We start from the raw sequence: 27,694 nt of genomic DNA, 5'->3' as shown, positions 1-27,694 counted from the left end.
TACGAACCATTTCAATAGTAAGTTAAATTTTTTTCAGCTGAAAATTTAAAGAGTATTACTTTTAAACTTAATGAAATTATATACATATATACGTAGGCTGCAACACCAGCGTGAATATGCCAAAGTAAATTTTCACATTATTAATGGCAATCGATCTCTCCTCCAGAAGAGAGCACTCCCGTCAATAAACACGAAAGACCACCCAAATGTTGAAAAATCACTTGGGATACAGTGGGCTGCATGAGCTGTAACACCCATCACTTTGTTTACATTTTGCCGCAATTTAATTAGGCACATGCATACATACCAACGTATGTCATCATTAAAAAATTTTGAAGAGATGTTACACATACCATTAAATTTTGAGCAATCGCAGTGTTGCAAGGCAAACAATTGTACATATGGCCAAATAAGTGGGGAAAATAGCTTAAGTCAATTTGCACTATTATGGCAATTGTAGCATCACGATGTGAACCAGAGACTTGCACTCCTCCATTTCGTAGTGGATTTCAAGACTGTGCAGTGATACGGAACATTTATGTTATTGTTATTGTAGGTTTGTATGTTTAATACAAAATATGGCATACATATACAAATATATGTACTATGTAAGCTAACGTAGATAATATATTATTATAAAATAAAATATAACTATTGAAAAATGGCAGTAATCTAAAATAAAAATAGAGTTCATGCTACAACAAAAATCATGTAACACAAAGTTTAAAAATGTGTACAACATTTTTCAAAACTTTAACAAAACTTTCAAATTTTAACCAGAATATTTAGAATGTTTTTGAGTAAGCAGTTTTATATCCCATTGAATTTTAGTACAACAAAGTGCAAGTTTCAAGTGACTCCAAATTCGCGTTGATTTTTGACAATTCTTTGCGCTAAGGTGTCATGCATTTTCTTCCATGCTAAGTATCGAGTGCTTTTTTAGCTGCATGAGAACTCTCGATATCGATATACCTATATGGTTTGATAGCTGAGAATGGCAAACTGTGTTGACATTTCTATTCAGTAAGGTTTGGCAAGTCATCATCAATCGTTTAGTGCCAGACGACGTTTACAAATTGTGAAAATTTGTTTGAAAAAAAAACTAAATCTGTTCGCGAAGTTCATATAGCAGTGGCGGCATCATCGGTCCTTATTTCTTTTAAAATGAGAAAGAAACTCCTGTTACGGTGCATGGCATGCGCTATCAAATTCTGCTGACCGAATTTTGTTTTCAAAAATTAATCAGCAAAAGATCGACGACATTTGGTTCCAACAACACGGCGCAACTTGCCATATAGCACGCTTCGATTTATTGTAATATTCAAGTCACCATTGACGCCTTACGGCTAGACTTATTGGAAAAAAGAAAATATTAATCCTGGCAATCCTAATAAGGATAATGGAAAACTTTTATCAAATTATTGCATTGTCATCGGTCCTTGATAAGTGTGCAAAATTCAAAGTCGATCAGATTTTTAGAAGCCAGTGAAAATTAAGCTCAAAGATTCCGTTACATACATACATACAACCCAAGCTAATAAAAGGGTGTTAAAAGGAGTCGAAAATTGGACTGATCGAATGGATAATTTATGAAATTATTCTACCGGATTATAATAAAAAAAAATTCATTCCAATAATATTTCTGTTTCGTATTCCCATTTTAAGTTCTCAAGCTCTTAAAAACATCCAATACATACTCGATTTTTTTGTAAAAGCAATAATATTAAAAATTGTTTTTTTTTATTTTAGCCGATAATATAACAGCTTTCGTGATTTAATATGTTATGTTATATGTATACCTACTTGTGTATGCGTTTCTCAAAACTATTTCAATCAACTCGGTAATTTAAACATTTCAAGCATTAAAAAATACAAAATATTTATTTTTCATTCAGTTTTATTTTATTGCCGCTAAATAATCCAATAATCATAATTACATTTTCCGTCATCGAGTTCGATGCTCGCCGTCAGCACTCAATTGAGAATTGCGCCATTATTTAAATTTTAGTGTTGAAAATAATGTTTTTAATCAAAAATTGCTAAAGGGTAATCGCCAAACGAAATTATGAACACAGGAAATTATGCTACCCCATATTTCAACCTTGAACGTTAAATGATATTTCATGGGAAAAATCTGGTACACATTGATTTGTGCACAAAATTGATTTGTTTTTGCTTAAATTACACTCTCATGCCTTAAAAGAGACATACTCAAAGGGTGGCTGCGGAAAAAGTTTCAAAGCAATTCTTATTTTGAATTTGACGCTTCTCTCAACGCTGTGCATATTGCACTGAAAACTTTAAAAGTATTTTTTAAGTCAACCAAACTCATAACCCGAACAAATCTTGTCTGACTGACTCTAAATGTTAACAATCAAAGAAATTTGTTTATAAACAAATTTTGGAAGTTTTGTATTTTTGGAAATTTTGCCCTGTTTTAAAAACAAAAACAAAACTAAACTAGCCGCAAGAGTCAAGCTGAGTCTAAGTTTTGCTAAACGCGATGGCCAACAACATAAAACGACTAGATATTTCAGTAAACGATGCGTAAAATTTATTGTATTTGTATTATTGTATTTATTGAATTTAATGTACAATAATCGCTTCCTCATATCTTCGCTTTTGAATGAAGTAGAAAAGATTACAGTTAAACTAAGTACAAATTCTCTTGGAAAATCATAGAATAAAAGGCATCAAAAATTCAATGTAAAGTTCACATCTGTTATGTAATCTTAACATAACATGATATAGTTAACATATTATTAAAAGTGAAGTGTACATTTTTTATTTTCTTATTCATTTTTTAGAAGCATTATACAATTGCACCTAGCTGGTTTAAAACTATTTTACCTATAGTCGATCTCTAGCTCCTCGGCGATGTTACGACTACTAATATGCCGGTGAACTTCGATTATTTCACTGATTTTATCGACATTATCTACATTTTCTTTAAGGGGGGAGGTAGGGTTTAGCGCTAAAAAAAAACACTTTTTTTTTGAATTTTTTACAGAAATATGGCTTAAGATACTTTAATAAAATCAGTTGCATGTTATTGTACATCTTTTCAATAAGTTTTTAAAAAATATTAATAATAAAATATTGACAAATAAGCCCATGACAGAGTTTTTTTGGATATATGTTTTTCGAGAGGTGCTCTGCGGTGCCAATCGGCATTCGTCGTAGAATCATCTCGTAATGCTCCCCCCTACATTAATAAATTTTTTTTTTTTTTTCATTTTTGTAGTTTTGGTGGCAAAAAAACGTAAAACGAGCATTTTTGGCGAAAAATTTCGCCATATTTGTAAGTGAAAAACAACCTTAAAAAAAAAAAATAAAAAAAAAACAGTGTAGGGGGGAGGTCTTTTTGATTTAGAAAACGTGTGCCAAATTTGAAAAGAATTGGTTGAATAGTTTCGGAGTTGTGATTGGCACCGACTTTTAAGAAGTCGTTTCGGGAAAAACGCGTTTGAAAAAATGACTCTGAGAAATTATCGATGCTCCGCATTCGAGGTAGAGTGCCTACAAAGGCTATAACTTTGAGAGTTCTGCTCTGATCCACTTAAAATTTTGACACAACATTCTTGAAATGATTTACTATAAGAAATGTTTACTATAAAAAATGCCTGACGAAACTGAAATTGCACGAATTAACTGTTACAGTATCAGCACCATAAAAACCTTCCACAATTTCTTCGGCCTAGCTTGTATGTATATTCGCCTTTATCAAACAAAAACTGTAAAATGTACCGAATTTTCTCTTTGTTGTTTTCCACTGTTAACACCTTGTAACTCACAATTGAATGGAACAAACAAAACACAAAATAATTTTTTAAGTGTGAAATGTCACCTTGACAACGAGCATAAACTTTGAACTGTTTGATGGATTCTTTACGGGATATCCATCACTACGGCCATCTAACGGGAAAATAATGGATTCATTTTTCCCCAAAGTAATATAATATATTTATATACAATATATACATTACATTTGTGGAACAACATCAAGACGCACGGCACAAATAGGAGGAGGAGCTCGGCCAAACACCCAAAAAGGGTGTACGCGCCAATTATTTGTATATATATACATATATTCATTACATATAATAAAATAAATATAAAAACTTCTGGTGCTCTCAGTTATGCTCGCCACTGTATCTATGTATTTTTTATTTACTTAAAAATTTGTTTTCTATTTTTTTATGAAATTTTGTCAACTACTGCGTATAAATATGAGACATAATTGTTTTTTGCCGATTTAAGATGAGTTCAACTTATTTATTTTAATGTTGATATTTTTCACTTTATTCGATACGTACTTTTGACGCATTTGTACTCAATTTAAGCTTTAGTTATGTGATGCCTTGAAATTCAAGTCAACTAAACTTCCAACATTGGTTTTTGTTTTTTTTGATTTGCTATGTGTGTTAATTTGTTATGTGTACATAGTTACTAAGAAGAAGAAGATTATTAATAAGTGTGAAAATTAGCAACATTTTGTTAGATAGTTAATGATTCTATAAGTTAATTGATTTTGAAGGTTATTTCATTTGTTTTATCTGCAACAATAAGAAAAAATATAAAATTAAAACAACAGAAAACAATCGATTGTTTTTTTTATAAATCAATTATGTAAACGCTTTTCCATATTACTAAAAAAAATAAAATAAATAAATCATGGGACATACACTTCTGTTAGGTGTTTGGACGAGCTCCTATTTGTGAGACCTACAGTTTTAAGCCGACCCCGAGCGGCAAACGGGTTTTTATGAGACACTTTTTTGATAGCATAAATTCATTCGTTGGTTTGCCGTTGCCTGCCGATGGGTGACTGCTATTAGAAACAAAAATTCATTGTAGTATTTCCTGCACGGAAATTCGAACCTATGCACTCCCGAATGTTAATTATAACCTAATAAAATAACCCTTTGATAGTTTGACTCGTAAAATTAGTTATTTCGTCCGCATATAAACTAACAGCTCTTTACGGCGCATTATGAACTTTTTGGTTGCATGTTAGCTTGCATGGCACAAATTTTGAATTGAGCACCTAAAAATTCGGTCAAAAAACAATACATAATTATTTAAAAAATTACCAATTCCTTGTCAATTATTGTTTTTTTTTTTTTGTTAATTTCGTTTGCGTTTATTGAACAAAATTGTTTTATATTAGTAAAATTTCAGGCGTTTAAGTTGAATTTGGAGTTTTGTTGTATTAAGGGGTTATATATTATATGTCCACCAGCACCAAAAAAAGAAAAACTGTTTTTAGAAGAGATAACAATAGAAATAAATAAAATATAAAAAATGTGTATGCATTGTTTATTAGTACTTAAACTTTATAAAAACCGCTTATTTCAATTTTTCTTTACAAAAATTAGTACATAAAAAAACACGTAACCCAAAATACAATGAGAAAAAAGTTGTTACACGGTCTGCCTCAGTTCTCCTTGAAATGTTGATGGATGTGTAAAAAGTAAAAAAATTCTTATAAAATAAAGTTGTAATTATAGTCTGTCGAGCAGGATTTTTGAATTGCGAAAAATTTTGCAATTTACGGCATTTTAAAAAAAGTATGCGTTTTACGTCATAAATGTCACACTTTAATTATGTTTATTAAATTTTTTAATAAAAATATCAAAAATCAAATCTATAGAGAAAACACTTTCGAATATCTAAAAAAACCGCACTTAAAAAAGCAAAAATTGTATGAGTTATCATGCAGACCGTGCCGGAAAAAGTAGTTTCGAGAAAAACGAGCTTAAAGTTTGAGGTACAGGAGCGCGCGGACCGCTCTCTACTAGTTAATGGGTTGTGGAAGCTATAATATTGGGAATTTCCGCATGAACATTTCACGGTATATTCTTAAGATACTACACTTTCGAAATATCGAAAAAAATCGGTTTTTTGAAAATTCTGAACGTATGTAACCCCTTAAGAGACATATAGTAAGATTTTATGGCAAATATTGTTGTAGTATAATATACATTAACCCGTTATATCCCTGTGTTATGAGTAATTTCCATTTCTTGAAGAATTGAAGAAATGTTGAACGTTATTTTGGGTATAGAACCGCTGAAAACACCTTATATCTAAAATGTAAGGATCACTTAATTTCATTTGTCATAATCTTTTGCCAATCAACCGTAAGTATTAGCAAAAGAGTAAAAACTTTGACCACCTAAAATAAAATTACGACATAAACTTGCCTATACCCGTATATTTGTTTTCTCCCCTCTACCAGAATCTAATGACCAATCACTTGGTGGGAGCTTTGGCTCTTTAAAAAATGCGGACCCTAACTTTCAAACCATCGGCAAATGTATACATATTTCATTTCATGTTTTACTGAAAAAAATGTATTTTATCGTACAGTTTTTGTGTTAATAACTCACTTTTCGATATTTGCTGGGTGTAATCCACTATGTGGACAACCTGTTCTTTTATATTCTCTGAGCGTTTCTAGATCGAGTAAGTACCTAAAGGCTGTCTGATACAATAACAAGTTTTAGTTCCCATTAAAACCTCTTACGCCTCTCTCAAATTTGCATCCGTATGAACAGTCATCAAAAAATAACTTAACCCGAGTTCTGCTGTAATTTCTGCTCATGACTAGGGTCCTTCTAAGCGATTTCAGCCGCGTTTATATAATATATGATAGATGAGATGTGGTCGCGTAGTGACACCGTTATAAAAAAGTGCGTGTAGCGTAGTACGTATAACAGAAGTGAAACTTTCGGGGCAGACAAAGAAAGAGGGAGAGACCCGAGAAGAAATGAGATAGAAAGAATATATATCTAAATAAATTCACAACATTTGCAGAGAATACAAATAGACAAAAATTACAAAAAACGGAGAAGGGTCGACCGGTATAGTTAAACGCCGGACACAAACCGTGGCAACAACGCGCACTACTCCGAACGTTTATCACCCGCACAAACGCAGGGCACAAATTACCGCAAAGCAATACCAATAAAGCTGACGCCGGAATGGATAGCACTTTATAGTACGCACAAACACTAGCCAGGAAACGGAAATAAGGAAAATTGGGACCAAAAAAGGCCCCAAATAGTAGGCACCAAGGAAATATAACGCCAAAAAGTACGCACCAAAAATATATTTCCTGCAAGTTTGCACCAACAAACAAGCGCCAAAACGTAGGCGGTATTATTTCTCACTAGAAATAAGCAACCACAAGGAAAAACTCAGGAAAAATAGCCTAAAGTGTATCTAAGATATATATATATCTCTCTCTCCTTTTCCTCTACGTTATATCTTTTTTCTCTCTCGCGGAACGGAAATGCCCAAAACGTTGCATGGCCATGAAATTTTACTCTCCATTCTCGCTCGTCCATCGACGCTTAAGAAGTTTCACTTAAAAAAAAAATCTTTGAATGATTTTAATAAGCACAGTGGAAATCAAATCTAGAGCCTTCTGGCAACGGCGACCACTATATGAGCTACCTACTCTTATGGCATATCCTATATCACGGAAAAGCACCTTGTATTCCACTTATTCACCCACCACGTAGCTATCATCAATTCTATTTATATGTATATCTGTATTGTCAAAGTAATATGTATTTATTTACAACCAATACTGCTACCGCTCCAACACACGTTGCTTCCCGCCTAGTCAGCTTCTCTGCACAAAATGCCTAACTCTAAAATAAATGAATGCTTTCAATTGCAGTCCCTCAGCTAATGGGGTTTACAATGAGTTGTTGATGGTGTTGTGGTATTTCTGTTATGGCTTAATTGGCGAGTGCACGTATATATATATGCCTGTGCGTACGAGCGTGACGAATTACCACTTTTTAACTATTTTTTTATTAAATTTTTGTTTACAGATTTTTCCAAAAGTATTCTGCATTCTGCAACAAAAAGTATATAACACACAAAAATTTAACTAATTATTAAAAAAAATACTTCAAAATTTTCAACTTTTTATTCATAATTTTTAGAATTTAGATAATTTTTAGTCTAACAAAGTGTAAGTGTCAGGTGGTTCAAAATTCTCGTTTATTTTTCAATTTTTGTTTTTTTCTTCTATGTGCTGAGTGTGAAATCGATGTGATTTTTGAGCGACTTCAAACATGCACTTTATTGTACTGAAATTTGAAGTTTTCTACAGATTCTGATTACGAAGTTCAAAATTTCGATCAGAATTTTCTTTTTAATTTGTTAAATTTTTCTGTGTTTTGTACAAAGTTTGAACCTTTGAATTATATGGTTTTTGTTGTAGAATGCACTATATTGTTTTACAGAAACAGAAAAAAAAATTAAATACAGAACACAAAAAGCTTAGTTAAAACTTGATAATTCGTCGCGTTCCTATTATTTTGAACACAGGAGTATGTACAAGTAACTGCGTTTATGGCAATAGTGCCTAATTAAAATATATTTACTCAGCGGAGTTATGCCGGTAGTTGGTTGCTGATTTTATTAAAGCTGCTGAACCCTCAACTTTTTTTATTGAATTTGTTGCTGTGACATTTTTCCTGTTTTAGCGATTTTCTACATAGTCGAACGGGCAGTTGAATGAGGGCATTTTTTTATTTCAAAGTTTATTTAAATTCAATCACTGGCTGCGAGAAGTGTACTGGTTCGCAGAAGAGTACTTATCACTTCCCCGTATTTTATTTAATTATGTGTAATTGTATTCAATTAATAAACACACAAACTGAATTATGAATTTATCTGATTAAATGTTTCCTTTCCATTTGCTACTTGCAGTTTCCTCGATGATTTGGATCGGTTAGGCGCCAAGGATTACCAACCAACCGAGCAGGACATTCTACGCACTCGTGTCAAGACGACTGGTATTGTTGAAGTGCACTTTTCCTTCAAGAATCTCAATTTCAAGTGAGCATCTGCATTGGATACGCCTTATACTTTTCCAATTACTTACATTGATTTATTTATTATTTTTCCATAGACTATTTGATGTTGGCGGTCAGCGATCGGAGCGAAAGAAATGGATACATTGCTTTGAAGATGTGACTGCGATTATTTTCTGCGTTGCCATGTCTGAATATGATCAAGTCTTGCATGAAGATGAAACCACGGTAAGCACGAAAGAAATTTGAGTTTTAGTTTCTTTTTTATTTTTTGTTTTATTTATTTAAGTGTTTAGATATGTTTACATCAAGCAAAGCGTTTCATTAAATTTACACCAGCCCATTATAGATAGTGGAGCATCTACTGATTACTGTTTAGAAATCCTGTCAAAAAACTCGGTTTTAAGGATTTTCTCTTTATTAGAAAGAGTAAACCTACCGATTAATTTTAGAATATTACTTCATTCAAATGCACTCCTGCACAGTAGTGTTGTGTCAGCTCAATTGACGGTTTCTGGCTCGGCTCACTGTCGTGTTAAGGGTCTGAATCACACTTATCCCCACAAATAAAGTCTAGCAGGGTCCTTTCGCTGCTCCAAGACGCCCAATTGGCATCCTTTATTGTCCACCAATTGGCATTTTGATTGAGTTGTACGAACCATGACAAGTTTTTGTGGTGTCCTGAAGTGAATTTCATTGAAATTTTCTTTGAATTGCATTGAAAATTACAAAAAAAAATTACAACCTGCCCGATAATCTATTTCAAGATGACCTTAAACAAGCACTCTGTGGTTATAACTGCGTACAAGATTTACCATAAATTTTTGGGATACGCTGCTGAAGTGCCAGTTTTTGGTTAGGTGTAAATCAGTGTCATTCTGTATGCCCGATTGTCGTAGCGCCGAAACAAGTAGGCCAACTGAATTGCGATAAACGAGAATATTTCAAGCCAATGAAATGGCGCACAAGAAAGATGCAGAGCAAGAAACATTTCGATCTCATTCTAACGATGATGCCATGCGGAACCTTACGTCGCTTTCGAAATAATGAAACTATGTAATGCTTAGCTAATAGACGCAAAGTTTTGTTTCACCACGACAACGCAAGACCTCGTACCGCAAGGCAAACATTAAGCAAGCTGAACGAGCTCGGATGGGAGCTAATGCCGCATCCACCATACTCTCCTAATATTGCACCTTGTGATTATCACCTTTTCCGTGGATTTCAATCCCATATGAGTAACAAGAACTACTCCTCAAAAGAAGCTATAGAAAGGGATATCGAAGCGTATTTTGGCTCCAAGGACAACAACTTTTTTGAGCAGCGAATTAAAAATTTGCCTAAACGTTGGGAAGACGTTGTAAATAATGAAGAAAAATATATTATTGATTGATAAATACTTTAAACATATTTTTTATTAATTTTAAAACCACCTTAAAAACACGTACGAACTTATGGACTGACCTGATAAGAGGACGAACTCGGTCAAACACCCAACGAAGGGAGTAGAAGCCTACTACATATACAAGGTGGTGCAAAATTAAGCATCCATTTTTTTATAACTTTTTTACTAAAAAAAATATTTTGAGTGATGGAAATTTTATTTTGACTTTAACGCGCTCCATTGATTGTATGTTTGTACACTGCAGCTGTCTATCTAACAAGTGTCAAATATGATTGACGCATGTCGCCTTTTGCAGAAATTATAAATCTTCTGATAGCGTGATTAATTTTGCGCCACCTTATATCTATGTGCATATATGTATATAACTATATCTTCATTTTCGTTATGCCAAAAGCTCATGGAATTTAAGCGCTTTGGTCAATTTTTTATTTTTATCTTCCTAATACAAAATAAAAGTTAGTAAAACAATTCTCTAGACTTTTAACAAATCATCACATTTGACTTAGGCAGCTTTTGCTTTTAGATCTACAAAGCAAACTCTTTTATAAAAAAAGCAAAAGCAATAGATTTAATAGTTTTTTAGATGGTAAATCCACAAAAGAGCTGAAAAAATATTATAGTAATAATAAAATTTACTTTCGCTATATTTAATTTCTTATTGGATATTCCTCCCTTTTCAGAACCGAATGCAAGAGTCCTTGAAGCTATTTGATTCCATTTGCAATAACAAATGGTTCACGGACACCTCCATTATTTTATTTTTAAATAAAAAGGATTTGTTTGAGGAAAAGATTCGCAAGAGTCCATTGACAATCTGCTTCCCAGAATATACAGGTAAGTTGAAAATTGATGTACGCACACCCCAATTTCACGGTTCTTAATCCGAGCATAATGAAGTGCAAGTTTGATGTGGCTGAAAATTCTCGTTGATTTTTCATAATTTTTCCCCCTCACGGTGTTGCGCATTTTTTCCGTATTAAAAAAATGTCGTAGGCGTTCATTCGTTATATGAAAAACTTGCGCGGTATTAAACTAGAAAATAGGAATAATTTTTTTATAAAAAAAACCAAAAAGTTTTCTAGAAATTCTAATTAAAATCCGTGGAATTGGGCTGAAAAATTTGCGAAAGTTTTCTAAATTTTGTACGAAATTTTGAATTAGGTTTCTTAGGACAATTGCTCATTGTATACACTAAAAATGAATATTAAAAAAAAGAGAAATGGTCAAAGTTGATCAAAATATTGATGAGCTATCATTTGTCGCGGACTCTACGCTTAGATAAACAGAATGAAACCAGTTACATGCAGTTTTAACACAGATTCCGACATTAACAATTAATACAAAAATTAACATATTTTCAATTACAAGAACAAGCAGAGGCATCCCTTGTGTATTCTTTTGCGCTGAATATGAATCTGACCTTTAAAATAGTCCATCACGTCAGAATTTTAAGTAATTGTAATTTCCTATTTGTGGCATAAATATATCTTTTGTTCTTTATTTTCGTATATGGAATCATTTAGTATGCATTCTTAGCTTCTAAACTCCATTTCAAAAATTGGTTTACGATGCATGCATTTTGCTATCCCTAGCAGGACGATGATTCTCAAAGAGTTGAAGCGATGTAATATGCTTTAAATGTCGTAAAATAAATATAAAAATAATACATAATAAATTTAAAAATAATATAAAATAAATATAAAGTAATACAAAATAAAATAAATTTTTGAACCTTTAAAAGAAGTTTTAAAAATGGCTAAAGTAGACTTTATTAAGACATTTACGTAGAAATACTTAAAATCCTGACCTGATGGACAGAGAGGCCAGAGAGGAAAGGCCTAATTCGCATTCAGCACAAAAATATACATAAGAAATACCCCAGATTGTTCTTGTAATTCACTCTTCCAATAAAATTAAAACGTAACTCACCAGAAAAAAATTGCTAAAAAGTAACTGAAATCATATTTTAGTTTGGGGGAAAAAGAAATCCAATATTTTCCCGCTAGATGGATGTAGTGATCGATATCTTGCAAAGTATCCATCAAACAATTAAAAGGTTGTGCTCGTTGTCAAGGTGAAATTAAACACTAAATAAATTCTTTTGCTGTTTTTGTTTGATCCATTCGCAAGCCAGGCCGTTGAAATTGTGAATGGTGGTTACGTGTAATTTCCATTCAGGCATTTTTGATGTTAAAGAAAATGTAGATAATGTCGAAAATGTCGATAAAAATACAGAAATAATCGAAGTTGGCCGGCATGTTAGGAGTCGTAGCATCGCCGAGGAGCTAAAGATCGGCCATAAAACAGTTTTAAACCATTTGTGCCAAAGTTTTACGCAAAAATAATGGATTTCTTTTTCCCCTAACTAATATTATTTTATTACGATAATTTCCACTTTCTTTTGTACTTAAAATCGATACATGTTTCCATAATTGTTTTGTCCTTGCAGGTGGTCAAGAGTACAGTGAAGCTGCTGCGTATATTCAGGCACAATTCGAAGCGAAAAACAAATCAACCTCAAAAGAAATCTACTGCCACATGACGTGCGCCACAGATACGAACAATATACAGTTTGTTTTTGATGCGGTAACGGATGTGATTATTGCCAACAATTTGAGAGGCTGCGGTCTGTATTAAGTAATAAAAACTAAAGTCCAGTGCCGCAAGCAAACAAGAAGCGCATTGCAAGAATCATTGTCGGACTCCATCACCACCGCTCCAACTACTACTACGATTACCAACTACAACTACATACCACTACTACAATCACAAACGCAACCAGAACAACAGCTACTACAAACTAAATATTAACATTATCAACTCATCCAAAAAGTACCACTAAAGGAAAGAAGTGAATGCCTGTGAATAACTGCGGAAAGATTTCAAGAATTTTTAGTATTTTCTCTGATATGAACGAGACAAGAGTTTATCGAAAACAACAGCGTAACGAAACAAGGCAAAAATGTTTTTGTATCAATTCAATGGAATATTAAATCTACTACTTAGCTATTTTAGTTTTAAATAATTGCAAATTTAGTTCCACGATTTTGCTATTTTCTTTGAGAACAAAAAAAAATCGAAATATCACAGGATTAATATTTAAACTTCAAAAGATTTATGTGATGATATAATGACGATGATGGCGGTGAGTGATGGATAGCTGGTTGAATGGTTTGTTAAGGCGTTGTGCTTTAAATTGGAGCCGAAAGCTAACGCAACAACCACAGCAGTAGCAGCAGAAGAGCGAAATGTACATTTTAGTCAAGCAAAATAAACAAAAGAGCAAAGTAAAACATAAACGCGCACACAAACACACACACACAAAGGCATCAAAACACACAAGGAACTTTATTACTTATTAAGCTTATTAAGAAGAAGAAGAGAAACACAACAAACAAACTTTATTATAATAGCCAGAGAAAACAAATAATTAAACAATTTAAGAAACAGTCAATGTTAAGTTCTTATACATACATCCATGCATACATAAAAAAAACCAGGTCGCTGCAATGTAAAATCTTTGCCGATTCACTGTAAAAAGCCGAATGATTAATGTATGTACTGTATATACATACAAACATTAGAAAAGAAGTGAAAACAACAAAACAAGTGTAATACGTAAATCAAAATTTCGACTTATAGCAAATGCACCGTTACTTCTCTTCTAGTGTACTCTAAACTACATACATATGTACATTAGGCTGATACTAAGCCGACTAAAACCAAAAGTGACCGATTATTACATACATTACATTATACAAACATAATTATAAATTGATTTCCTTTGCTAGTAAGAACGCTGATGGTGAACACGCACACTACTACATATATTACATGCATACCTTTAAATCAGCACAAATAGGAACGGAACGAACGCACACAAATGCAAAATGTACTAAAACTGCAAAATGAAATAAACAGAAAATACGTATGAAAGGAAATCGGCACAAATGAGTTCAGTTTAGACAGTTTTTGTTTTGTTTTTTTTTTTTTAATTAACTTTAACTTTAGACTGCGTGTATGGATTTCACATTTGATATCAAGGCGAAGTGGTTTGCTAAAAACTGCAGAAATAATTTTTTTATATTTGTTTTTTTTTTTTTTTGATTTTGTGTTTAGATCGACGGCATTTTTTGTAGGTTTTTCGTATTTCAATGTTATTGAAAGAGCGACTGAAGTTGTGGCCATAGTATTTTACAAAGAAAAAATCCGAATTTTTTGCTATTTTTTTGTTTTCTATATTGTTGCGTATTAGTGTTCAAATATTTTTATTTGGCTTCTCGCCTATTGGATTGCTCATCTCTAATTGTTTTTCATAATAAAGTACTATAGTATTTTTACCAAATTTTGAATCACCTTGATCTTCAAGAAAATTTTGCAATGCTTATGGCTCAGATAGTCTGGCGATGTATAGTATGTGTTTCTTCCACCAAAGTAATAATCAATCCATTTTCATTAAAACATTAACATTTGAATTGTTATTAAAATTTGAAATGAAATGAAGCGCAGTAAGGATCTCAAAAGGAAAATACGAAATTTTATGCTTCTCAAAATTTGGCTACACCCTGCATTGGTAATGGCGCAAAGAGAAAATACGTGAGATTAACTTATTCTAGCGAGCTTACGCTCTTGATACAGTATGCAATTCTTATAGCAGTGCTGATCGTGCGATCTTCAGCGAATTTCTTCATGTTTCTTTATGCATCTCTGAGTGAGTTTTAATAAAATTCTCAGAAGGAAAGTAGTATTTAAAAGAATATTAAAGTTTTTCTGTAAATTGGTGGGGCATGTATGCAGATCATGCGAACTTCATTGAAATTTTTGAAATTTTTAAGCTCCACAAGATTTAGTAAAATGAACAGAATAAAAAATTCAATATTTAATGTAATATTTATTTCACGATGAATGTTAATTTAAAAATGTTCTCGAAAAATGTAAAAATATTTCACCCCCAAGCAATTATCGACTATCTTTGGTTTTGTTGTACGAGTACATAAAATATAACTCAATACATAAAAGTATATTCTACTGCGAGTCGACATTTCCAATAAGGGTGCCTTATTTTGTTTAAGCTTCTATCGAAATAATATATTTACTTTTTTCGTTGGTAGGAAAGATAAATGAAAAATGCACACATTACTGCCATTTCTTTTTGAAATTTCTTCAGCGGTATTCAAACCAAACTCATTATTGTCGACACGTTTGCGGACAGAATTTTCCCATTCATTCGCGCGTTATTTAAAAATAAACATCGCAAAAATTTATTTAACTGCTTGCAACTCTAATATTATTATTCTAAGAGCAGTTTATGCAAATATGCCGGAAGAAATTGTTAGTATTTTATTTTCCAACATGGCAAAATATTTCGAAGAGATTTGTTAGCATTTTATTAAATTATATTTATACTGTTTCTTTTTTATTACTTTAATTTACAACAAATATGTAGGTATGAAATATAAAGTTTTAGTTGCTCTTTTGAAAATTTCGAACGTTTTAGAGCAGAAATCATGTAAAAAATAATAATCCATTACTCTTCACAGCTATTCAATACTTTTAGTCATTTGGGAATGCCGTTCATTATATTTGTACTGGAAATGACAGGCCTCTTTAGTATTCCATCTCCATTTGAAAAGGTAGAAAGTAATCTGAGATTTTATAAGTTTTGAAAATTTTTGTGAAATTTCGTGTCTGAACAACCGTTATAGAATTTTACATATGCTATAAAAAAACAGGCACCTACTGCCCTAACCACTATAAATTCGTATCGCTACGATTTCTGCTCATGTACACCCGATTGCAAAGTTATAAATACACTATTATCAAAAAAATATAGTTTATACAAAAAAAACAAACATTCACAATACAAAAGAATGCAAAGTTTAAAATTTCTTTAAAATTTCAACTTTAAACTTTTAATCTTTAGTATAACAAAGTGCAAGTTTCTAGTGACTACAAAATACCGCTGATTTTTGTAATTTTTTTTCTTTTGTTGACGATGCTAGGCTTTGTTTTTCATATATAATTATGGAGTTAGTATCGAAAAAAAGGTGTAGCATCTGAGTGAAAAAACATTGTCAAAAATCAAAGGCATACACAGCAAATTTGCTTTCGCTTGTTAAAGAAGCTAACATTGAGTTTTAGGATAGTCTTAAATACCAATGATCTCACAGACGATGGAATACCCTGACGTTTTGTGAATTTTCATCCCGCCATTTAAATAAAAGTAAAAAAAAAAATCAAAGGTATTTTACAGTCACTTGATGAAACCTTGCACTTTGTGATACTAAAATTCAATGGGTTATAAAACTGCATACCCGAAAAAAAGACCTGGTTAAAAAGTTTAAAGTTTTGATGAGATTTTGAAATATAAAAAATAAAATACAATAAAAAAAAAAATGTTTAATTTTAAACAAACAAAAAATTGTTTAAATAAAACAATTAAAAAATAAAATTGAAAAAAATGTTTAATTTTAAACAAAAAACAATTGTTTAAATAAAACAATTAAAAAAAAAATGTGTGCAAAATTTTAAACAAAAAAATTCATTAAATGAAATTATTTAAAAAAAATTAAAAATTTGATTAAAAAGTTTAAAGTCTTGATGAAATTTTGATATATTAAAAAGAATTTAAAATTTGTATAAAATTAAAAAAAAAATCTGTAAATAAAACAATTTAAAGAAAATTAAAAATTGTGCAAAATTCTAAACTTTGCCTTACATTGTTTTTGTTCTAGTATGAACTATATTTTAAAAACAGCACAGTGGTGTGCTTAATATTTTACAACAAGCTGTTTATATGAGCAGAAATCATAGGTGTACGAAATAATAGTGGTTAAGGCAAGTACATTTTCAAAACAACCAAGAGTTTTGAAACTATTATTAGAAATTTGTAAACTTTATGCTAAAAGCAAACGCACATTTTTTCTATAAATCCAAAGCTGTCGTTAGAAAATACTTCGCCTATACAAAATTGTTCGAGCCACAATAATTATTTGCGCCTATACAAAATTGCTCGAGCCACAATAAATATTTCCGCCTATGCAAAATTGTTCGAGCCACAATAAATATTTGTGCCACGAAAGCTTCTGCATCACTTCCATATTTCTGCTCGTGGACTGTAAAAGGCTTCCGCTTCAGCTGGATTTTTTTTCTACATAAACACAGCCGCACATACATGCGTACAATACAATACAATTACGTTACATACGAAGAAACATAATAACGAAATTACAAAAAAAAGAAAAAGTAAACAGAAATGTAAATGGGAGATTTATACTAAATAAATATGTTTAACCATTAAAATAAATATGTAATAAATGAATAATGTTTATGTATTTAGTGAAATGGCATTTAACACAATTTACGTGTACTTGTTTATACTATTATTATTGATTATGATGTATGTATATGTATTATTATAAATGTATATGTATTTATATTATGTGTGAGCCAAAGGCTCGAAATAATTGAATTTATTTAATTTTACATTGCCTTTTGCTGAAAATAGAAATTACTAAATATTGTTGTGGCTATTTTTTTTAATGGTTTTTTTTTTTTTTTGATAATTTATAGAAGCATTTTTTATTGCATTTGTTTTTTGTACAAATATGTAAAATCACTGCATTTTATTTGGTTTTATTTGAAAAGTAAGCAAATACACATCACGTAAAATAAGCCGGTAAAAATGTCCACATGAACAAAGTCAAAGAGCGCCCATAGCCATACATATACTTCTCCTCCCCCCTACTCGCTTCACGTTCACATTCTACAGTTACAAAACAAAAAACTGTTGCATCTAATCTCAATGTCTTTTCGAATATTTTAACTGTCTTAGAAAATAATTACCACTTTATTTGCGATTTGTAGTATTAAGTTTAGTTTGCTCTCTCGCCTTATCGAATTTAATTTATGCGCGATTTAATTACTGCGGAAAACACAAAGATAGGCGTTTAACTTAACAAACTTTTGCGTAAGCAAAACGACAATATTTCATATTCTTCGTGAAAGTGTGTCACCAAACATAGTAAAATGTGTGATTTTTAATTCTCGTATATAATACTTGTCGAATATTTCAGCATTACAACAAAGCGCCTCTTTGTAAATTTTTCTGTGTGTAACTTAAAGGTTTCTATTTCTCGATTTATCTTTTTCTCCTCCCTCTCTCTCTCTCTCTCTCTCTTTCCCTAAATATATACATATACATATATAAATTCGATGCTACTGTAGTTAAGTTATTTAAATAAATAAATGTACACTGTCTGCACAGATTTACTTACTCTTACGTATATTCACATACTCGTAAGTTGCAATTGTACCAAAAATCAGTTTTAATAAAGTCTAAATAAATATGTATTTAATATTATTTAAGCTCGCCTCAATCATCAATACATGCATTTATTAAACTACAACAAGAACAAAGTATTAGGTAACACATTGCTATTGCTATTAAAACAACACCCGCACACCGCGGTCAAAGTGGGGATAATTGGAAGATACTTAATGGGCCAATGAAACTGTTTCAGTATATTGCGAATAAGGTTTTGAAACCTTAGATGATTTTTATTTCTTTCGAGGAATTTCTTTTGTTGAATGTTTTAAGTAGTGTGTCGCAAAATTACACGCCGACTCCCGTATGCTGCTACGGTAATGAGTCCCTTCATCGGCACCTATTTGCTTACTTGCGAGTAACTTCAAATATAAAGGAAAAATATGTTCTATGCTGACCTGCATATTAACTGCTGAGTTGAAAATAAAGTGTAACAGAAAAAAAATTAAAATCGTGAGCGAAAGCGTTAAATTCCAGATTCGTTTAAATATATTCGCCCTTCGAAATGAGGCAGAAAAACGCGTACTAAATTATGTAATTTTTTTTTACAATAATTATCTCAAAGATTGATTTTTTTAAATTATTATTATTTTTTTAATTATTTTCAAATGTAAAGGATCGATTTTTTCAAATTATTTTTGTTTTTTCAAAAAGTTGTTTTCAAATATAAAGGATTTATTATCTCAAAGATAGATTTTTTTAACATTTTTTTTTCAAACTTTTACAGATTTAAAATGAACTAGCAGCGGCATTTGAAATCATGTAGAAAACGCGCTTCAAATTATATAATATTATATTTTAATTATCTCAAAGATTGATTTTTTTGAAAAAATAGTTTTTGTTGAAATTTTTTTTTTTTCAAAAAAATCAAATCTTTGAGATAATTAATAATATTTTTGAAAATAGTTCTTTTTTGAAAACTTTTTTTTTTTCAAAAAATTAAATCTTTGAGATAATTAAAAAAATAATAACACAATTTAAAGTGCGTTTTTCTGCATCATTTTGAGTGACGCTGTTAGTTCATTTGGAACAAGTCTGTAAAAGTTTGATATACCATTGAGTTGAAAAAATTTATCAATTTTGTCAATCCGTTTACTGATATCTGGTTTACTGCTGAGTTAAAGTTAAATTGCGCAGGCCAAAATATAAATAGTTACCATCCCAAAAAATAAACTAAAAGTGTGACTCGAAAGAGTACGCGGCCTTCGACTCTGCCAATGCTGCGTAATATTATAATTAAAAAAAAAAACATTCTCTGCTAATGTTAAGAATTTATTTATCCATTTCAAAGACAAAAAAACGCATTTTAAAAACTATTCAGTAATTCATTTAAAACCAAATTTAAGTTGTGTTCAGTATAAGAGAAATCAATAGTAGGCAATGTTCCACTGCTTCGACTGTTCCTTTTCTCTGCTGGCATAATAGAAAAGGTTTTTTTCTAATAGCGGTCGCCCCTCGTCGGACAATGGCAAACCTCCGAGTGCATTTCTGCCATAGAGAAAGCTCCTCCTGAAAAAAACATTTGTTTTTCGGAATCGGCTTAAAACTGTAGGTCCCTTCATCGCGACGCAAATCACAAATAGGAGAAGGAGCTCGGTCGGCTTTTTCCTACACAAAGTTTATTATTAGCTGTTGGCATTTTGGTTCAATTTACCATAGTGCTTCAGCATTCCCATATAGAAAGGAAAATGAAAAAAAAAACAAATTTTAATTAAACTTACTGTGTGTGTGAAACACCGAGGTCTCAGGTAGTTTACTTTACCACTTCAAAGACTAATGGCGCGCACATACGAGTATAAGCAAAATCTGAGTTGCCTTGTTCCCTTTTTGTTGAGAGTCTTTAGCAAAAACGGCAAAGTTTCAAATTTTTTCATGTTTTAAAAACAGGAATTGTAAATAAAAACTCAAATAAATTGTTTAAATTTTCCGCGTATTCTTTTATTTGATACCTCTCATACAGATTAATTTTATTAAATATTTTCGAATCTTAGGTCGAGACTGACGCTTTGGAAAATACAATAAAAGAGAAACTAACACCACATATTTATGTACTGCATTTGAGTTGTAGTATCGGATATCTAAAAAAATCATGAAAACATTCCATCGCTCTATTTGATACTATTTTTCACTTATAGATATGCAGTAGGGTGGTTATAGAAATGCAGTTTTCCGAATTCATGTATTTCAAACTATTATAAAGAGGCTAAAGCGGTATCTTTCCGAATGTTGGAATAAATTGAGCCGGAAATTGAATTATACTTTGTGTGTAGAGATCCGGCTCATTATAACCTATTTGTATATTTATACATCTGTATACCTGCACCAATTTACCTTTGCAGTTTCGAAGAAATTAGACGCCAGTTACAATATTCTCCAAAATATGAAGTTAATTATCTTACATCTTTAAATACACTTAAGTTTAATTTAATACTAAGTTTGCATATACATATTTGCATTGCGTGCAAATAGCTAAATTAAATAAAAAAGTGTGCAAGGAGGAAATGTTAGAAAGAAATGCACAACAGTAAACTGAATAACCAGTACTTTTTAACTGCTGTCACCGACCCTGTCCCTAACATCAATTAGTGTACAGCACTATATAAATTCTAACAACATTCTTAGCGTCTATCAAAATTTCGTGATAATTACATAAAACCTTTTGCACAGAAGGATTTTTTTGTTGCAACAGAATAAAATATGCCTAATTATGGTAGGCTGGGAAGCACGCAGCTAAAGTGGACTGAAATAAATCCGCTCGATCCAATAAGATAAATTCTACTTTTCATCTTCGTAGAAAATACGGAAAAGAAAATTCTCAGATAAGCACACGAAATTGTGAATTAATACAGGATGAGTTTCATCGCCATGGCGTATACGTAACTAACTTGCACACAATCGACTCAAACTCATTGGACGTTCATCATACGACATGTCATACCAACAATTTACAATGTAAGAACAACTATTTTTATTTACTTAAAACTCAACATTTTTACACACAAAAAACCACAACCAACAGCAAGCAGAGGAGAAGACGGAGAAAAATAATCGCAACAAACCAAAACCTGTAATTATCATAACTTTCAAACATTTTACTAATGACAAAAAGAATTATTAAGAACTAATGAAACTAGAAGCAGAAGAAAATACAAACAAGACAACATGAAAGTAATAAAATAAAATAATTTAAATCTATGAAAATTGATAGCATTAAAAAGTAATATTACAAAAAACACAAAAAAAATTTAAACTTTAATAAGAATAAATTTAAAAATTAAATTAATAATGAAAATATTATAAAGTAATATAAATTTGCATTGAAAAAGATGTAAGTGAGCGGCGTGAATGCCTTGAAAAAAAAACCAAAAAACAAATATGAAAATTTAAGAAGAAAAAGAAAAATTTAATAGGTAGACAAACTATAGATGTTGAATCTGATTTGTAGCCTAAAATAATTCGCTTTAGTTGTTTATGACAAACAGAAGTTCATAGAAAACCAACATACAGACAACACATGTAAGCACGCATAAGTGCATTTAATGCATCCACAAACATACATACATACATACATACATGCATTTAATACATTCCTACATACATACATATGTATAATGCATGTGTATGTGACGATGTATTTGAGCTGAACATTTGATGGGCTTCACATTTTATGGAGCTAAAGTGAAGGCTCAAGAGAAACTGATGAAGAAGTGAGACATTTAAGGTGAAAAACAAAAACTTTAATTAATTAATGTTCTAAAACAAGGGGTGTTCGCTGAATAACCAATTTAATTTGACTACTTATTTACATACAACCGCACATATGTATGTATTTATATAAAAGTATTTGTTGATCCAGATAATTGAAAATAAATTGATTTAATAAAAATTTAAAAAGCGGGTACTGAATGTAGAAAAAAAGTGAAAATACAATGTTAACGAAAATGCGTCAAAACAATGGCCATAACCAGAGTGCGAAATACTTTCCAGTTTAGTGCATTCACTAGCCAATTGCAGCGAATATTTGTATTTACTCACAAAATAAATACTCGAATTTTATTTCATTTTTTTTATTTATTGTATTTGCAACTCGCTCACAGGTTTTATTTGAACTCACCAGTAATGCGCAAGGGCTAAAAAAATATCAGTGAGCCAAAAAAATGCACTAAGTAAAGGACAAACGAGAACCGAATTTATATGCCTCATGTGCGAGTCAAGCGAGCGAGCCTAAACCACGGTGCATATTAGAGCGATGCGCTATGAAAGCGGCCCCATGCACATAGAGCGATACATTGAGTGATGCGCTATGAAAGCGACGTGGATCTGCTGAGAACATAGGAACATACTTGGCCGATACGCAAGCGATATGTGTCGTTGTCACACAAGTGTGCACTGTTTTTATAGCTTTCATTCAACTCGCACGTTCTCAGAAGGTCGATGTCGCTTTCATAGCGTATCACTCAACATATCGCTCTGTGTGCACAGGGTCTAAATCAAAAGAAGGATGGAACTTATAAACTTTGGATTACTTTGCGTTTTAACACATTGTGTGCGTCGAAATCATGCCGGGATTGAAATTGAAATTCACGCAGGGATAATGCGCTCAAATATTGTTATTCGGTTAAATCTCAATAAATCGAAAATTATTTAATTTTTTAACCTAAACTTTATGTATTTTATATTGAAATATAATAATTACGTACACAATGTGTTAACTCCCCTAACCAGAGACGGTCTTAAGCGGCCTGCGAGTGAGTATTTCTGCACATTGTCCTGTGCACAATTCGTTTCTTTCTCGAATTTGCGTACAACTCTCTGCTTAATGAACAAACCAAAGCATACAACTTTTTCTCAATAATTTTACGAATAGGTATTCCGTTTCTATACACGAAAAGTAAAGATTAAAGTGATTGAAATGATGACATAAAAGGAACTAAGCAAAATGCAAATAAAAGCAAATAAAAACAATTTAAAAGTAAGGAATATGAATAAATAAATTTCTATACATGCATACATATGTGTAACTTAAAGATATACATACAAATAGCAAAGATGTAAGCCAGCAAGGGTAACTAAAGAGGCGAATTGCGAAGAAATGAAGACAAAAATAATAAATAACTGAAAAAATTAATGATTAATAACTAGGGCAAAGATCAATGAGTAAATTCAAAACGGAAAACTGAAAACTGAAACTGTATGTATGTACGATCGTCCAATTTGTACGAATATTTATTCTTCTAACCTGCAACTCGCATACAAATTAGATTGTTTCGATTCAAAATATTTATGTACAAGCATACATTGCCATGCAAAGGCGATTACATGGACACACACACACACACACACACACACATACACGTACCATGCGCATGTGCACGCATACACACGAATGTACAGAATCTTATGTACATACTATTTATGTATATTTCTTAGTTTAGTTACATGAAAGTTAGAAAAAAATATATCCATATATATACATACATATACATATATACATATGTATATATATTGGTGGCGGACTAGGATGTCGCTACTTTAAAAATATATACATACATACATAAATACATGCATACAAACTTATGTACTTATTCTCCATCATTACATTCGCTTACTTATGGACATAACGAAAAAAAATTGTAATATACATACATGCGTACATACAAAAGATGTAACTTAAATATTTTTACTAATTAATTGAATTCTTTTTTGACATTTGCGCTCTCTTTATCTACTCCTAAGTACCAAAGAAAGGTAAAAAACGATAAGAAAATGAAATTGAAAACGAAAAAACCACACATACATACGTATGTATGTATTAAATTAAACCTTAGAAGCATAAACAAATTTATATTAAAAAATGCAAGCTGCAACATAAATATTTACTAAACTTAATTAAATTTGTTTGTGATTTTTTTCTTTTGTAAGAATACACAGCACAGTAACTTAAGTAAAGTAATTGATAACTAACATTTGAAATTCTTTAATTTTTATTTTTTCACGCAGTCTCCTGCTAAGGCAGTTGCTTAGCTGCCTAAAAGCCTAAGCTGCCTAAACCTAAAAGTATGTACAAACTCTAAATTACCTACATGCCGAAAAACAGGTCTGCAAAATCACAAATTGCCAGTTTCAATGTTCATTCAAGCAATGCAGAGTGATAATGAGAAGTGAACGGGCAAACTATTCCACCGCCTCGTATTCGGCGTACAATAGCATTGCACCAACGTGGCGCAGCGTTCGCTTTCGAATCGCGAAAAACGGCTCTCACACACGCATAGCCACTAAAGTGGCTTAGGCAGCCTCTAACGTTCATTAATATTACGATTCAAGATAAATTACAAGAGTTAGTCTATTAAAAAATCCAATAAACATAAGCGGTGCATACTCAACTCGAGTTCAAAACTGAATGAAGTTGGTCCAAAGGCTTGGTCATCCCTAAAATGTTTTTATTCCGTCTGATTTTATCATTCAGGACTTTTAAAATCGAGTTTTCTTTTATAACAGCGATTAAGTTAATAACTGCCTCGTCTAGCTAAATAATTATGTTCTTTCGTTGTATTTTAAGCAAATTCAAATTCCTTATTTCATTTTATTACTTGATAAGCGCCTCAACACTGATTTGTCAGTTAACTTAACTCCAAAACCGTTTATGCAGCCGATTTAAAATTTCCGCCAACGTAGGAAAAATGTGTACATTTAACCCGAGTACACTTCCCAATTCGATTTGAAAAGGTGTCTATGCAAGTGAAATTGAGTTTACCCATATCGAATATAACTGAATGGAAATGAGGCAATTACTCACACTTTAAGCTGCAGCCAGATATTTTAATTTTTTTAAACCGCTGCAGTGTTTAAAATAATAGTGCACCTAAATTTTCTTTAGTTTTTTTATGTATTTTGCTAGAGTTTTGCATAAGAAAAATCTTCTCTCGTTGCATCTTTTAGGCGCACTATTTATTATATGAGTTTCTGACCAGTTAGAATCGATTTTTGAATGCAATGTTATTCAGCTGAGCTTCTAAAATAAGTATTGTGCTACGTCTTTTCATATTTGAGTTCAGTGACCAGTTTTTCAGTGCCTAACAAATTAGGGTTTAACTTAGTTTACCTGGAAAGCGGAGTTAAGTTCACACCGAAAAACTGATCCTTAGAGTCGTTCGACAAATTTCATTTACAACTAATGCAGACTTTTAGGTGACAAAACGCGTAACTACAATTCAATAATTATCGTTTTCATTTATTAATAATTTCAAATCAAACTAAAAAATAACTGCTAGTTATGTGAATCATTAAAAATTAAATAAACTTAAAAACTCAATACATGCAACATTAATACATACTTACTATTTTTTCACATTTCACATACTAAAAGTATATGAAAACAAACCGGAACGAGCAGTATGAAATTAATAGTATATCACTAAAACATAAAACAACAACAAAAAATGCAAACCGATAACAAATTTTATTTATTGATACATAATTAAAAGAAAAAACTTAAAAAACATGAAAGCAGTACATAAGCAACAAATTAATTATGTAATAAAAATTAAAAAAAAAAAATAATGATAATGTAATCGATACTTTTTTGGCATTACTTGCTAATTAAAAATAAAAAAAATAAAAAAACATAATAATAATTTAGAAAACTGCAAAGATTATAATAAGAACACATAAAGAAACAAATCGAAGAACAGCCACAAGACCACATTTGCAAACACGAGCTACACTCACACAGTTACACTCACAACTATACACAACACAGTTTAAGAAAAACAAAAAAAAAAAAAAAAACAAATAAACAAGGAGAAAAAACTAAACATGTTTGTATGTAAAAGAAAATAAAACAAAAATCACAGTGTTAGATCATCTTGAATTATATATAATAAATAAAAATAACAAAAAAAAAATATCAAAATGTTTTGTTGTGTGTGGAAAATTCAAGGTCAAGGTGGGAGGATAGCGAAATTCGTGGCGTCGTGTGAGTATATCAAATCACCCAAAGCGTGCGATCCTTGGAGCTTGAAATTTATTTTTGTTGGTCAAATTAAGTCTTCACATTTGTGCCCAAGGTTGTTTCGAAATATTAAAGATAACTTGTAAAGTAGTAACATTATTGGAATTTATTGTTTGAGTATTATTCAATTATTAATGGTTTGCTCACTTCGGTCATTAGAAGTCTGATACTCCCTTACAAAAGGTCGTATTTAAGATGGGCGAATAATGTGGAAGAATTAAATACGTTTTTGGTAAAAATAGTAGCTTTTGCCTTTTTTACTTAAATTATAAATAAATTAACATTGATTATTGATAATAAAAAAATGGTTTTAAGTATTATATGGGTATGGGGATAAGTTTCCGTCCTTTCTTAGCCAAAGTTACGAATTATTTAAACAACTAAATAATACATAGTAGTATGCGAAGTATGTGCCATTGGAAGCCACAACTTTACTCCGTTTTTCTGGCAGCATACGGATTCCTCTGACGAAAAATTGGAGTTTTTTTGACTTCATCCCAGAAGTGAACCGCTCTGCAATAAGGGCTGACTACATTGATCGTAACAGATGGTAACCCGAAGGTACAATGTCTGTGAAATACGGTGGGTGGTGCAAGATTTCCCAATTTGGTCCCTCTAAATATTTTTGGACCGGTTTAGCAACGTGTGGCCTGGCTTTGTCATGTAGCAAAATCTGTTTGACATGTCGACCGTCCCATTCTGGTCGCATTTCTTTGAGAGCTCGATTCAAACGCATTAGCTGCAATCGGTAACGATCGCCAGTGATACTTTCAGATGGTTTAAGGGGTTCATATTAGGTGACACCCTTCTGATACCACCAGATGCACAATATAACCTTTGAAGCATTAATATTTTTTTCGCAGTCGATGGACCTGGTTCACCTGGTAGGCTTCAACATTTTCGACCCTCAGGGTTATCATAATAGAAAACAGAAATCCTTTTCTTTTCTGCCCTTCAAGAAGCATGACTTTCCGCATTGACGTCAGTTAAAAAAAGATCTCTACGCTTCAAACGGATGTCAACTACTGCGATCGAGTCCTTACATATACACCTTCAAATCACCAGTGTAATACTAGAGTGAACAACTAACTAGTATCAGCAGCGACACCTCTTTT

General features: G+C 31.6%; 1 protein-coding gene across 2 annotated transcripts in view; it reads left to right on the top strand.

Moving 5' to 3' along the window:
- Window positions 1-16,512, top strand: part of LOC128868357 (G protein alpha o subunit) — a 110,696-nt gene extending 94,184 nt beyond the window's left edge. For both annotated transcript variants that reach the window (XM_054110350.1, XM_054110351.1), the window contains exons 5-8: window positions 8,734-8,862; window positions 8,936-9,065; window positions 10,923-11,076; window positions 12,692-16,512. In XM_054110350.1, the coding sequence (XP_053966325.1) occupies window positions 8,734-8,862; window positions 8,936-9,065; window positions 10,923-11,076; window positions 12,692-12,879 (601 nt within the window). In that variant the 3' untranslated portion in view covers window positions 12,880-16,512. The remainder of the gene's footprint in view (window positions 1-8,733; window positions 8,863-8,935; window positions 9,066-10,922; window positions 11,077-12,691) is intronic.
- Window positions 16,513-27,694: the final 11,182 nt, after the last annotated feature.

Source organism: Anastrepha ludens, chromosome 6, assembly GCF_028408465.1.
Source record: "Anastrepha ludens isolate Willacy chromosome 6, idAnaLude1.1, whole genome shotgun sequence".
NCBI lineage: Eukaryota > Metazoa > Arthropoda > Insecta > Diptera > Tephritidae > Anastrepha > Anastrepha ludens.
Note: the sequence above shows the minus strand (reverse complement) of the source record. Positions and strands in the feature narration are given on the sequence as shown.